Consider the following 14,192-nt stretch of genomic DNA (forward strand, 5'->3'; position numbering starts at 1 on the left):
AAGCAGGAGAATGGGTCTGTGGGCCCACTAATTGCAAAATGGATGTCAAGGAAGGTGTACCACAGACAGAAACCTGCTTGTCATTCCCGGCCATTGCTGCAAAGCAGCAAGTCCCTGGCGGCAGATGGTCCTCGTCAGCACTGGGAGAAGCCCTCTGCCACAGGGCCCTAGGTCCCCCTGCACAAGCTGCCCTCCACCGGGAGAGGTGGGAGGGACCATGGGAGCAATACTGGGAGTTGCAGGGCTTTTCCTCTCCTCTTTTGTGTAAAAAAAGGCCATGCAGGGAGCAGCGCGGTCAGTCCAGCTGGCAGCAGGCACCAGCACTCTTTATTTGGCAGTTCATCCTTTGGAAGGCGCCCTTCACACCCCTTGCTAACAGCTCTCACACTGCAAAGGGGGCAGCGCCATGAGCAGAGGTGGGAGCTTCTGCTCGAGTGTCCCTGGTACTGGTGCTGGCGCCTGCCTCAGCTTTCGATGCTGGAGTTGATGGCTACGGCCTCTGCAGCTGGAAGCTGCAGGGCCGCTTGTGGTTTCCTGGCATGGACGGCACGCCCTGGGCCTTCTCACGGTGGTCCAAGAGCCTTGTCTTCTCCCCTTTCCTGCAGGATCCAAAAGAAAGGCCATCAACTTGGGTGGGGAAGAAAGGACAGTAATGTCCCAAGGCCTCACTCAGGCCCCTAGCTGTGGGATGTGTTGCTACGTCCCATGCAGATGCCCACCATCAGACATGGCCCCCTTGGCCCTTTGCACCCACAGCCTTCCCCTCGGGACCTGTGTCATGGCTCGGTTGTGGGGTGCAGAGAGGCCCCCGGGCACGGCATCGCACCCAGCTCCTTCCCGTGTTACAAGGAAGCGGAGGACTCCAAGCGCTGGGAACCCCAGCACACTGCTCCAGGGCTCATGGCCTCCAGGGCTCTTCCCAGGCTCAGCGGGGCTGGCACACACTTACTCTGTCTCTGCTCTCCTGGGGAGCTGCGGCTCTTCCTGCCCCCTCTCTGCTGCCTTCCGGCTCGTAGGGCTTTGGCCTTTCACACTGGGATTCAGCCTCTCCTTCAGCTTCTCATCGTACTCCTTTCTTAAGAGGAAGGATGGACGTCGGTCACAGTCCATAGTGTGGTGGAAGTTCTTCTGCAAAACGAGAAGAGAGTCTCCTAAAGAACTGCTGCAAGGAGCTGAGGCTGTCCCTCCCAGTGCACGCCTGTACTGAGCAGCAGGGGGCAATCCTCTCCAATGGGGTCTGCTACCAACAGCCAGCTCTTTCAAGGCTGCAGCCCTTGCTCCCTGAGCCCAGGGCAGGGCCCGCCTTTTCTGCCTGGGGGGGTGCTTCTGCCGAGTTAGGTGCCTCGTACAAGCTCACTTTAGTCTTCAGGGCGCAGGTACTGTGGGCACTGATCCCTCGCAGGGAGGTACAGTCCCTCGGCAGACCCGTGCCCATGCCCAGCTCGCTGCTGGCTTGGCCCTTTGCTCCTTGCAACAGCTCCTCCCGCACAGCAACGCGCAGGGGAGTGGACAAATAGCAGGCCCCTGCCTGGCCAGGTGGTGACCACAGCGCTGCTGTGCCGGAGACCTGCGCTGCTCCCCTCCCTCCCAAGGAGTGGGGAAATGCCTGCTTGGGGCTTTTTTTTTTCCTGGGGGCTCTGAATGCATGCCATATCTGTCTTCGCTCAAAGATCAGCTTCCGCATGCTGGAATCGTATTTATCCCATGATTCAGCTTTAATTCTTTTGAGCCTGTGGGCCATTAGTATTTGTTCCCGTCTTTCCTCTCTCAGAGCACGCATATAGTACGCTCCCTGCAGGTAAGGGAAACACAACCGTGTGTAGCGTTTGTCTCTGGGGCTGGGCACAGGCAGGAGCACAGGGACGGTGGGCAGTTACAGCTGCTGCTTCTGCCCTGCCCTGGAGTCCCCAGGGGGAAACGGGGCTGGCAAATGGCTATAGCGTACCGTGGTTGCAGTTTTCTGAGCAGAAAAACCCAGGCGCTCAGGGGGCCTAGGCTGTAGACGAGCTAGAGGTGTTGGCTTCTTCAATTCCTTCTCAGACCTCTTGTGAATTGGTGGCTCGAATCTAAAAAGACACAGCAGGCTTAGCTTAGGGGAGTACTCTTGGAGGCCGTTTCTAAGAGCTGGGCTCGCAGCTCACACCTTAGCTCCAGCAGCACAAGGTGCTTGTGCAGGAGGAAGACCACGTCTCCACCAGGACAACAGCTGTCCCTTTGATGTTTCCAGTGCTTTTTGGCATGAGCACATGCACTACGGCTGAGGGGAACATCTCACTGGCACAAAACCATCTCACTTCCCCCACTTGTGTGGGGAAGAAGGGACAGAAGTGTCCCAAGGCCTCACTCAGGCCCCTAGCTGTGGGATGTGTTGCAATGTCCCACACAGATGCCCACCATCAGACACGGCTCCCTTGGCCCTTTGCACCCACAGCCTTCCCCTGGGACCTGTGTCATGCCTTGGCCTTGTGGTGCAGAGAGGCCCCTGGGGGTGGCATCGCACCCAGCTCCTTTCCATGTCACGAGGAAGGGGAGGACTCCGAGCCCAGGGAACCCCAGAACACTCTCACGGTCTCAGGGCCTCCAGGGCTGTTCCCAGGCTCAGCGGGGCTGGTGCACACTCACTCTCTCTGTGCTCACCTGGGGAGCTGTGGCTCTTCCTTCCACCCATCTGATGCTTTCTGATTTGCAGGGCTTTGGCCTTTGTCATTCTCTTTCATCCTCTCCTTCAGCTTCTTGTCGTACTCCTTTCTCAACAGGCAGGAAGGACGTCGGCCACATTCCAGCTGGTGGTAGACGGGGTTCTGCAAAACCAGAAGAGAGTCTCCTAAAGAACTGCTGCACAGAGCTGAGGCTACCCTTTCCAGGGCACTCCTGCAGTAAATGGCGCTGAGCAGCAGCGGGCTACCCTCTCCAATGGGGTCTCTTTCCAACAGCCAGCGCTTTCAAGGCTGCAGCCCTTGCTCCCTGAGCCCAGGGCAGGGCCTGCCTTTTCTGCATGCGAGTGCGCTTCTGCTGAGTTAGGTGCCTCACACAGGCTCACTTTAGTCTTGAGAGCGCAGGTACTGTGGGCACTGATCCCTCGCAGGGATGTATGGTCCCTCGGCAGACCCGTGCCCATGCCCAGCTCGCTGCTGGCTTTGCCCTTTGCTTCTTGCAACAGCTACTTCCGCACGGCAACGCGCAGGGGAGCGGGCAGACAGCAGGCACCTGCCTGGCCAGGTGGTGACCAGAACACTGCTGTGCCAGAGACCTGCGCTGCTCCCCTCCCTCCCAAGGAGTGAGGAAATGCCTGCTGGGGGCATTTCTTTCATGGGGGCTCTGAATGCATGACATACCTTTTCTCGCTCCCTGCTCCTACTCCGTAGGATTGCATCGTATTCCCCCCAGATTTCATCTTCAACCTGTTTGCGCTCGGGGGCCATCAGTATTCTGTGCCGTCTTTCTTCCATCTGAGCACGCACAGAGCGCGCCCTCTGCAGGCAAGGGAAACACAACCGAGTGCAGGGTTAGTCTCCTGGGGCTGGGCACAGGCAGGAGCACAGGGACGGTGGGCAGCAACAGCTGCTGCTTCTGCCCTGCTCTGGAGTCTCCAAGGGCAAACGGGGCTGGCAAATGGCTATAGCGTACCGTTGTTGGAGGGTCCTGAGGTTTATCCGGGCGCTCAGGGGGTGTAGGCTGTGGATGAGCTGGAGGTGTTGGCTTCTTCAGCTCCTTCTCAGACCTCTTGTGAATTGGTGGCTCGAATCTAAAAAGACACAGCAGGCTGAGCTTCTGGGAGTACTCTTGGAGGCCGTTTCTAAGAGCTGGGCTTGCAGCTCACACCTTAGCTCCAGCAGCACAAGGTGCTTGTGCAGGAGGAAGACCACGTCTCCACCAGGACAACAGCTGTTCCTTTGATGTTTCCAGTGCCTTTTGGCATGAGCACATGCACTGCATCCAAGGGAAACATCTCATTGGCACAAAACCATCTCACTTCCCTCACTTGTGTGGGGAAGAAGGGACAGAAGTGTCCCAAGGCCTCACTCAGGCCCTTAGCTGTGGGATCTGTTGCTTCATCCCACACGGACGGACACCGTCAGACATGGCCCCCTTGGCCCTTTGCACCTACAGCCTTCCCCTGGGACCTGTGTCATGCCTCGGCCTGGAGGTGCAGAGAGGCCCCTGGGCATGGCATCACACCCAGCTCCATCCGGTGTCACGAGGAAGGGGAGGACTCCGAGCGCTGGGATCCCCAGAACACTGCTCCAGGGCTCATGGCCTCCAGGGGGATTCCCAGGCCGCAGTTGTACCTGTGCACACTTACTCTCTCTGTGCTCTCCTCGGGGGCTGTGGCTCTTCCTGCCATCCCTCTTGTGCCTTCTGGCTCACAGGGCTTAGGCCTTCCTCATTCTCTCTCATCCTCTCCTTTACCTTCTCGTCGTACTCCATTCTGACAAAGAAGGAAGGACGTCGGTCACACTCCAGCGGGTGGCGGAAGTTTTTCTGCAAAACCAGAAGAGAGTCTCCTAAAGAACTGCTGCAAGGAGCTGAGGCTGCCCCTCCCAGTACACTCCTGCAGCAAATGGCGCTGAGCAGCAGCCAGCTACCTTCTCCAGTGGGGTCTCCTATGAACAGCCAGCGCTTTCAAGGCTGCAGCCCTTGCTCCCGGAGCCCAGGGCAGGGACTGCCTTTTCTGCATGGATGTGTGCTTCTGCTGAGTTAGGTGCCTCGCACAGGCTCACTTTAGTCTTCAGAACGCAGATACTGCGGGCTCTGATCCCTTGCAGAAAGGTACTATCTCCCAGCAGACCCGTGCCCATGCCCAGCTCACTGCTGGCTTGGCCCTTTGCTCCTTTCAGCGTGCAGGGGTGTGGGCAGACAGCAGGCCCCTTGAGTGGCCAGGTGGTGACTGTAACGCTGCCATGCCGGAGACCTGCACTGCTCCCCTCCCTCCCAAGGAGTGGGGAAATGCCTGCTGGGGGCATTTTTTTCCTGGGGGCTCTGAATGCATGCCATACCTGCCTGTGCTCCATCATCAGCCTCCGCAACGTTGAATCATATTGGTTCCAGGTTGCAGCCTCAAGCTTTTTGAGCTTATGGTCCATCAGTATACGGTGCCGTCTTTCTTCTATTTTAGTACGTACAGAGCGTACTCCCTGCTGACAAGGGAAACACAACCATATGCAGTGTTAGTCTCCTGGGGCTGGGCACAGGCAGGAGCACAGGGACGGTGGGCAGCAACAGCTGCTGCTTCTGCCCTGCTCTGGAGTCTCCAAGGGCAAACGGGGCTGGCAAATAACTATGGCGTACCGGTCTTGAAGAGTCCTGAGCAAAAGCCCTGTGCTCAGGGGGCTTAGGCTGTGGATGAGCTGGAGGTTTTGGCTTCTTCAGCTCCTCGTCAGACCTCTCAGGAGGTGGTGGCAATAATCTAGAAAGACACAGCAGGCTTAGCTTCTGGGAGTACACTTGGAGGCCGTTTCTAAGAGCTGGGCTCGCAGCTCACACCTTAGCTCCAGCAGCACAAGGTGCTTGTGCAGGAGGAAGACCACGTTTCCACCAGGACAACAGCTGTCCCTTTGATGTTTCCAGTGCCTTTTGGCATGAGCACATGCACTACGGCTGAGGGGAACATCTCACTGGCACAAAACCATCTCACTTCCCCCACTTGTGTGGGGAAGAAGGGACAGAAGTGTCCCAAGGCCTCACTCAGGCCCCTAGCTGTGGGATGTGTTGCAACGTCCCACACAGACGCACACCATCAGACGCGACCCCCTTGGCCCTTTGCACCCACAGCCTTCCCCTCTGGACCTGTGTCAAGTCCCGGCCTGGGGGTGCGGAGAGGCCCCTGGGGGTGGCATCGCACCCTGCTCCTTTCCATGTCACGAGGAAGGGGAGGACGACAAGCCCTGGGAACCCCAGAACACCGCTCAGGGTCTCAGGGCCTCCAGGGCTCTTCCCAGGCCTCGGTTGGACCTGTGCACACTTACTCTGTCTGTGCTGTCCTCGGGGGCTGTGGCTCTTCGTGCCATCCCTGTGGTGCCTTCTGGCTCGTATGTCTTTGGCCTTTATCATTCTGCTTCATCCTCTCTTTGAGCATCTGATCGTACTCCTTTCTCACGATGTGGGAAGGACGTCGCAAGCACTTGAGCAATTGGCAGAAGGGTCTCTGCAAAACCAGAAGAGAGTCTCCTAAAGAACTGCTGCAAGGAGCTGAGGCTGCCTCTCCCAGTGCACTCCTGCAGCAAATGGCGCTGAGCAGCAGTGGGCTACCCTCTCCAATGGGGTCTGCTACCAACAGCCAGTGCTTTCAAGGCTACAGCCCTTGCTCCGTGAGCCCAGGGCACGGCCTGCCGTTTCTGCCTGGGGGTGTGCTTCTGCTGAGTTAGGTGCCTCGCACAGGCTCACTTTAGTCTTCAGAGCGCAGGTACTGCGGGCTCTGAACCCTTGCAGAAAGGTACTGTCTCCCGGCAGACCTGTGCCCATGCCCAGCTCACTGCTGGCTTGGCCCTTTGCTCCTTTCAGCATGCAGGGGTGTGGGCAGACAGCAGGCCCCTTGAGTGGCCAGGTGGTGACTGTAACGCTGCCATGCCGGAGACCTGCACTGCTCCCCTCCCTCCCAAGGAGGAGGGCAAATGCCTGCTGGGGGCATTTTTTCCTGGGGGCTCTGAAAACACGCCATGCTCCATGCTCCTACTCCATATGCATACATAGTATTGGTCCCACATTTCAGCTTCAATCTTTTTGAGCCTGTGGCCCATCAGTATGCGTTCCTGTCTTTCTTCTATCTGAGTGCACACAGAGCACACTCCCTGCAGGCAAGGGAAACACAACCGCGTACAGCATTAGTCTCCTGGGGCTGGGTACATGCAGGAGCACAGGGATGGTGGGCAGCATCAGCTGCTGCTTCTGCCTTGCTCTGGAGACCCCAAAGTGGAACGGGGCTGGCAAATACCTATGGCGTACCATTGTCGGAGGGTCCAGAGGAAAAGCCGTGGATGGCCGTGGATGAGCTGGAGGTTTTGGCTTCTTCAGCTCTTCTCCAGACCTCCCTTGAATTGGTGGCAGGAATCTAAAAAGACACAGCAGGCTTAGCTTATGGGAGTACTTTTGGAGGCAGTTTCTAAGAGCTGGGCTCGCAGCTCACACCTTAGCTCCAGCAGCAGGGAGTGCTTATGCATGAGGAAGACCATGTCTCCACCAGGACAACAGCTGTCCCTTTGATGTTTCCAGTGCTTTTTGGCATGAGCACATGCACTGCAGCCTATGGAAACTTCTTACTGGCACAAAAGGCTCTTGCCTTTATGTCCCCCAACTCCACCACAACACTTCTCCAGCAGGCTCACCTGGCTTGGTCACCCTGCTTGTTTTTATCCTCCTTGGTTTTCTTCTCTGCCATCTTGGCTAGAGAAACCCTCCTCCGAGCCAGCACCACCGGGTCCAGCACACTCACTGCAAGAGAACACCACGATGTCACCTCTGTGTCTGTGCAGGGCAGCGGCAGCAGCAGAGCTGCTCAGCCGTGCCCACCCACACTCATTGCCGACCCTGGGAGCCACCATTCCTGGGGCATTTTGTCCCACACAGCTGCCTTCTCTCCCATGCCCCACACATCAACATTGGCTCTCCTGCGCTGCGAGGACGAGAGGAGAACATGCAACCCCCTGCCAGAAGCCCACTGGGACATTACCTCTTCGGCCACCCATGCCCCAAGGCTGCGGATCTCTTTTGGGCTTGATGGAAATCGGATTGCAGTGCGGGTCCTGAAGTATAAGCCTGGAAACAGATAGACACCACTTGTCAAAAGAGGCACTGTGTTCCCTTGGTGTCCCCCACTAAGAAGCTGCTGGCAGGGTTCTTTGGGAGCTACTGCTGAGCCTTTGGAGGACACAATGGCCTGTGCGAGCTGAGGGGCCCCACAGCCTCCAGAAGCTTCTTCCCGCGCTTCCCTCGCCTTCCTGCCAGACCCAACACAAGTCCTCCTCGCTGTCCCCTCACACCCTCCCACCACTCTCAGGGACCCTCAACTGCAGACTGGCCGCTTCATCTGCACTGCCCAGAAGGACTGAGCAGGGGGTCAGCCTGGAAGCCCTCCCAGCAACGAGCTGGTCCTGCCTCACTTTGGCAGGAGAGAAGCACCATGAAGGGGCTGCACCCAAAGCACGAGCTGGGCACCAGCTCCCCTGGCCAGCCAGATGTTGCAGAAGAGATGGCACTCACGTTGGTAGTGTGATGAAACTATTTCCACTGATACGAGTATATTTATTTTTGCCGTCAGATGCAATCATATCCGTCATCTTGGAGTCCTGCAATGGGACAGACACACGTCAGCAGAAGCTGAGGATATGGGCTCCTTGCTCCCAAAGGTAGCAAACATTCCCACTGCTCAGGGACATGGCTGCCTCTCCAAAATCCTCGCCCCACTTTCTCCTTTGGTGTCATTAGCCCCTCACACAAACAGGCCCAGATGCTACCGAGAGTTTGTATAGCTCCTCGAGCCTGTCTCACCCGATGGCGAGGCAGGCAAGGAGAAAGCAGTTTGAGAGAGCTTTGACAGCATTGCCAGAGCTGCCAGCAGCCCCGGAGACACGAACCACTCACCGTGAGAAGAGCTTCATGCATGTTGTCTGTGTCATCCACCTCCAGCAGGAACTCAGTGTAGAAGTTCATGGTGACCACTTTTCTTCGCACAGTAAGAATCCCGATACCCTTGAAGAAGAATTCCACATCCTTTTTGTCCAGGAGGGCACCAGCGAAGAGAAGCAGGGTCTCATGGATGCACTGCTCTACTATTTGTGGTCGGAAGTGGATGTCTGAGGCAATCTGCTCAAAGTCCAGCGGAGCAAATGGTGTCTCGACTAGAAAACAACCATGAAGCAACAACGTCAGTCCCCACGCATTTCAGCAAACTCACACACTAAGTGTGGGCAGCGCCCAGCCCTCGTGCAATGCTGTGCCACGGGGAAGGCCCTTGCCAGCTTTGGCCACATCTCCAGAGCAGAGCAGATGGGGAACAGAAGGCCAAGGGAAGCTTTGCCACCTGCTACGAGCATCCAGCTAGAGGGTGGGACGAGCCGCAAAGAGGGGGCTGACTCCCAGGGGAGGGGCAGGTTCTGGGATGCTGTATGTGCACCCACACTCGGCCTGTCCATGTTGCAAGACACTTTGCTCTGCCATGGCACAGGGACGACTGCATGGAGCAAAAGGCAAGGGCTGCACAGGGAAAGCAAAGCAAAAAGCTTCTTACTAGAAATTTCGTTCTCGGCACACTCGAGCTTGTAAAATGTCTTCATAAACCTGCAGGGCTTGAACACGGGTTTCTGAACAACCATAGCCTTGCCATCGGCACTAGTGGTGTCTGCTGGCACAACGGCAAAGGTTCCGATTCCAATATTCACCACCTGAAAACGCAAGCAAGAAGAGGGATCAATGGCAGTGCTGGACAGAGCTGCAAGGGTGCTGCGTGACTTGCGGGCCCTGAAGATGGTGCTGCGTGGCCCAGGTCCAAAGGGGCAAGATGGGCCAGGGGCAGGATGTAAGGCTCACCTGCTTCCGCAACAGCTGCCTTCTGATGTATTTGGATGTACTATCCCACACTTGGCAGATTTCTGGAAAGCAAAAGACAGATCCCAAGATGCGGTGAGTTGGCAATGCCCATGAAGTCTGAACCCCCATAGCCACAGAGGTGACAGTGGTGTGTGATCAAGCTCTGCCTTGCCCTCAGCCAGCACTCGCACTGCTGGGGCAAGCTGCTGCACAGCTCCTGGACCTTGCCCAGCTTGCAAGCCCGCACTGTGCCCAGGACAGGCCTGGGGAGGAAGGGGAGGCATCAGATGCACCTTGGGAAGCACATTTGATGCACTCAGGGCTCTCCTTGCAGATGCCAGGACCCTTCAGAAGACCTTCCCCCGGCAGTGGCAGCCCCAAGCTTTCCACAGCTCATGTCCATCTTTGCGACAACAGTGCTCCCACAAGGGCCCCCCAGGGCCTTACCTTTGCTGGTGAGCTCCTTAATTAATGAAAGTTCCTCAGGCTTCAAGGGGCTGAAGAGCAGGTAGTGCTTCATCTTTGCCCCTGCCTTACAGCAGCTGGGAAAGAGGTGCTCTTCCTGCTACAAAACTCCCTTGGCTCCTCCTCCTTCTCCTCCTCAACACTTCCCAACCAGCGTTCTCTCCCACAGGCTCCCCTCGCCTTCTGCTGCTGGCAGAGCAGCTCCTGTGGAGCAGAGCAGCGCTGGCGAGAGCAACTCCAACACCTCCCAGGCCTTGCTGGGAAGTGTGGCCGGGCACGGCGGGGACGGGGTTTTATAGCTGAGCCCCATGATGTCACCCACCGTGTCACAAAGGGGCCGACACCTCATAGGCCACGCACATCTCGCCTCAGCATGGGCGGGGGACCAGAGTGAGGCCCCTGAGGCGGCGGTGCTGACGCCTCTGCCTCCGTCTCTCACCTCAGCCGCCCTCCGCTTGGCAGAGAGAAACTTTGGGAAGCAGGCAAGGGAAGTGCAGCAAGGCCGAAGGAGCTTCGTGCACTCAGAACACGGCTGCAGAGCGCAAGGTAACTCTGTCAGAGGCCACAAGGAGAAGCCACCACTTTGCTTCGCGAGACAACACCGAGCCCCTCGTATACCCCAGTCGCACTGTGATGAACTTCATTCAGCACACGACGATCTACAAAGGAAGACCTCAACAGCACGTGGCACGGGAGCTGCTGCAAGGCCTTCCAATGGGAAGCACCGGGAACATGCATCCTCCCCAACACGCTCACAGTCCTAGAAGGCTTCACTAGGCAGGGCTCTCAACTTCCCAGCGCTCTGCTCAGCAAGCCCTACATCCCTCTACCCCATGAGCACAGCTGCAGAAGCAGTGAGTATGCTAAAGCCAGCCTCCTCAAGAAAGTCTTGTAGGCAGAAGGAAAGAGGAGACGGGTACCCCAGCAAAGAGCAAAGGTTCCATCAGCTCAATCCCCAACACAGGACCAGCAAGGACAATCGGAAGGGCTGGAGCTCCCTCCAAAAAAAGTAACAATGAGCCATCATCGAAAAGAGCATGGTGCAGTGGATGGCAGGTACCAGCAGACGAGGCATGGTCACTAGCTCTGAGTGTGGCTTTTTTTTTTTTTTGTCTTCTTTTTCCCTTTCTTCTTATCATTTTTTTTATTTTTTTTTTTTCCTGAGAGAAACACTTGCCTGTCTCTGCCTGTGTGCAGGTTTCTTCCTTGGGAGACAGCGACCAAAGGTGGCAAGATTTGTTCATCTTCTTAATCTGCTGATCCTATCAGCAAGGGTTAGAGGGAAAATGGTGTGGGAGGAGAGTCGGGACCTCACTATGACTGTTCCGAGGGAAGATGTAGGGTATATAATAAATAACACACCTGTGCTGTTTTACTTTCTCTTCCCGTTGAAGTCTTATCTTTATGTCTCAAGGGATGAACAACCTTTTCCTTCTTTTTTCTTCCCGTATGCTGTGTTTATTCTAGTTTGCCTTGTCCTTCACAACAGCGGTCCCATCTTCTCTGAATTTCCCCCGATGTTGCACTTGTGTTTAGGCTGTTAGTTGTAAGGAGGACACATTTGGGACTGCACTTCCTTCTGTGAGGCTGGGTTAAGCTCTGAATTACACACTTGCTGAATATTAATAGCAGTGTGGTAGCAGCAGAGCATTTGTGCAGCTCAGTACTCAAATCTCCTTCTGCAGGCTTGCACTTCAGCCATTAGTCCCCCTGTCTATATCCAATGCCCTCTTCTTGTCTTCCAAGCCAGTCCTTTCACCACATAATTTTAAGAGGCCTATCAAGCGTGACTTCCTCCTGGTGAATCCGAGGAATCTGGGGGTGCACAGGGAGCTGGGAGGGGACACAGCCAGGACAGCTGACCCCAACTGGCCAAAGGGATGTCCCATAGCATGTGGTGCCATGTGGGACAATAACACTGGGGGGGTTGGCGGGAGAGGCCACTGTTGCTGAGCAACAAGGTGGGCATCAGTTGGCTTGTGGTGACCAGTTGCATTGTGCATCACCTGCTTCGTTTATTCTTGTTACTGCTTTTTTTTTTTTGCTTTTTTTTTTCCTTTCTTTATTCCTTTTTAAACTGTCCTGATCTCAACCCTTTTTCATCACATTTTCTCCTCACTTTCCTTTGAGTAGGGGGAGGGCGAGAGACCGGTGTGGTAAAGTTTAGCTAGCCATCACTGTGAAAGCACCTCACGGCTAACGGTGTTTTCTTTAGCTAATCAGAATTTTCCCTGCTACTGCTTGTTTTTGCTGCCTCCCATCTCTTTGCTAAACATTTCTAGAAAGACTCTGTCTCCATCTTGTTCATGACTATCGACAAGGAGCTGAATATACCTATAAGATTCCCCCTTACATTTCTCTTTTTCTAAACTAAACAAACCCAGATTTTTCATTCTGTCATATGTGACACCCCTGTAACCATCCTCGGAGACCTTAATTTTGCTCATCCCAAATTCTCAATATCTGGGTGATTCCAAACCTGGAGCAGGCATAGTCCTAAAACTGTTGAATAGGGGGGAATCAGTTTTTCCTACTGCCTATATACAATTTCCATAGATGTGTATGCACACACTGCATACATACAAATGCATATAGTATGTGTGTGTATATATATATAGGTATATAGGTATAGTTTGTCTGCAACGGAGTCACAGTACAGAATTTGTAGCTAAGAAAAAGCGCGTCAAGAACTGGGGCTGATTTTAGAAGGGTGTATGTGTGCCTTAATGAACAGGAGTAGTATCCGATCATGTTAACTAAAAGAAGTAGGCAGAGGCAGTGAGATTTATTCCGATGGGATTGATAGCAAGTACAGGTATTTTAAAGACCTCTAGTTTAGGCAAGCAAAAGGAATCATAGAATGGCTTGGGTGGAAGGGCCCTCAAAGGTCACCTAGTTCCAGCCCCCTGCCACAGGCAGCGACGCCCCCCACCAGATCAGGTTGCTCAGGGCCTCATCTCAGTAGTTGAGGTCAGTTGCGTCGCAGCAGAGCAGCCGCAGCCGCAGCCGCAGCCGCAGGCCCAGCCGCAGGCCCAGCGCCCGACCAGGAGTTACAGGGGGATCTCGGGCCCCTGCTTCGCCAGGGGTGGCCCGGGTGGCCCGGGCGGCCCGCCACAGCAGCGCAACCAGGCCGCAGCCGCCAGCTCTCAGGAGAGAGGCTGAGGGGAGCGGGCGTCGCCAGGGCAGCGGTGACCGCGGTGACTGCGCGCACGGCCTCTGCCTCGAAACAGCCTCCGGGAGGGCGGGGACGCGTCGCTGCCCACTGCGAGCAGGGAGGGGCCAGCAGCGCGTGAGTACCGCCCACACCGACGGTCACTGGCTGAGAGGAGCGGCCCCGAGGCAGGCACATCCCGCAGCTCAGCGCAGCCGAGGGGGGGATCGCGACGCGCAGGGGGGTTCCTGCATCGAGGCATCCCCAGGGAGCGGAGGGAGTCGCCAGCACCCGCAGCCCTCAGAAGAGCAGCCGACGAGGCTCACACAAACCCAGCAGCGGTGGTGGCTAGTATAACTCTTCCAGGTTGGACCAACCAACCGTCTATATTAGAACCAGTGCCACCAAAAAAGCACGAAGGCTGTTAGCAATTGGAGATTGCTGTCTGAGAGGCACTGAAGCACCCATTTGCTGTCCAGACAATCTTGCCAGAGAAGTTTGCTGTCTGCCATGGGCCTGCATTTGTGATACCATGAAGAGGCTACCAGGCCTGTTGAAGCAAGAGGACTGGCAGCCATTCCTCCTGTTTTGTGTGTGCTTAAATGAGGCTGCAATGAGGAGACTCCAGAACATCAAAAGGGACTTTCTGTGCCCTGGAAAGGTGTTGAAGGGATCAGGAGCAGAGGAAGTGTTCTTCGACACATGAACCATTCACCGTGAGAAGAGCTTCAAGCATGTTGCCTGTGCCATCCACCTCCAGCACGCAGTCAGTAAAGAAGTTCACGGTGACCACTTTTCTTTGCACAGTAAGAATGCCGATACCCTTGAAGAAGAATTCCACATCCTTTTCTCCAGCAGGGCACCAGCGAAGAGAAGCATGTTCTCGTGGATGCACTGCTCTACTCTTTGTCATCAGAAGTGGATGTCTGAGGCAATCTGCTCAAAGTCCAGTGGAGCAAGTAGTGTCTCAGCTAGAAAACAACCTTTTCTTTTTTTTGGACATTCAACCTGGAAAAGCAGCCTACTTCTATTGAAGGTCTTAAGTGATGACAGG

At 55.7% G+C, this 14,192-nt stretch overlaps 2 protein-coding genes across 2 annotated transcripts; both read right to left on the reverse strand.

Annotated features, from left to right (window-relative positions):
- Positions 1–294: 294 nt before the first annotated feature.
- LOC310890224 (uncharacterized protein) lies at positions 295–5,100 on the reverse strand. Its single transcript, XM_083818983.1, has 8 exons — positions 4,998–5,100; positions 4,304–4,482; positions 3,628–3,745; positions 3,336–3,473; positions 2,638–2,801; positions 1,946–2,066; positions 950–1,128; positions 295–599 (listed from the first exon to the last, which is right to left on the reverse strand). The coding sequence occupies exons 1-8, from the start codon at positions 5,082–5,084 to the stop codon at positions 491–493; spliced, it is 1,095 nt and encodes a 364-aa protein (XP_083675109.1). The 5' UTR covers positions 5,085–5,100; the 3' UTR covers positions 295–490.
- A 2,054-nt stretch (positions 5,101–7,154) lies between these two features.
- Positions 7,155–10,661, reverse strand: LOC310888977 (coiled-coil domain-containing protein 81-like). The gene is made up of 7 exons (XM_083815935.1): positions 9,970–10,661; positions 9,523–9,584; positions 9,224–9,377; positions 8,578–8,834; positions 8,197–8,282; positions 7,667–7,752; positions 7,155–7,428 (listed from the first exon to the last, which is right to left on the reverse strand). Exons 1-7 carry the CDS (start codon positions 10,040–10,042, stop codon positions 7,319–7,321), a joined length of 828 nt encoding a protein of 275 aa, XP_083672061.1. The 5' UTR covers positions 10,043–10,661; the 3' UTR covers positions 7,155–7,318.
- Positions 10,662–14,192: the final 3,531 nt, after the last annotated feature.

The sequence above is a fragment of the Anser anser genome, assembly GCF_964211835.1.
Source record: "Anser anser genome assembly, chromosome: Z".
NCBI lineage: Eukaryota > Metazoa > Chordata > Aves > Anseriformes > Anatidae > Anser > Anser anser.

What these genes read in the sequence shown, in the direction of transcription:
- LOC310890224 (XM_083818983.1), bottom strand. Translation starts at nt 5,084, where the DNA reads ATGGACCATAAGCTCAAAAAGCTTGAGGCTGCAACCTGGAACCAATAT. An exon ending in GGAGCAGGGAGCGAGAAAAG is followed by an intron (nt 2,802 to 3,335) that starts GTATGTCATGCA and finishes CTGGTTTTGCAG; the next exon opens with AACCCCGTCTACCACCAGCT. An exon ending in CTCAGAAAACTGCAACCACG is followed by an intron (nt 1,129 to 1,945) that starts GTACGCTATAGC and finishes CTCGTTTTGCAG; the next exon opens with AAGAACTTCCACCACACTAT.
- LOC310888977 (XM_083815935.1), bottom strand. Translation starts at nt 10,042, where the DNA reads ATGAAGCACTACCTGCTCTTCAGCCCCTTGAAGCCTGAGGAACTTTCA. An exon ending in GGCAGCTGTTGCGGAAGCAG is followed by an intron (nt 9,378 to 9,522) that starts GTGAGCCTTACA and finishes TTGCGTTTTCAG; the next exon opens with GTGGTGAATATTGGAATCGG. An exon ending in TGCATGAAGCTCTTCTCACG is followed by an intron (nt 8,283 to 8,577) that starts GTGAGTGGTTCG and finishes GTCCCATTGCAG; the next exon opens with GACTCCAAGATGACGGATAT.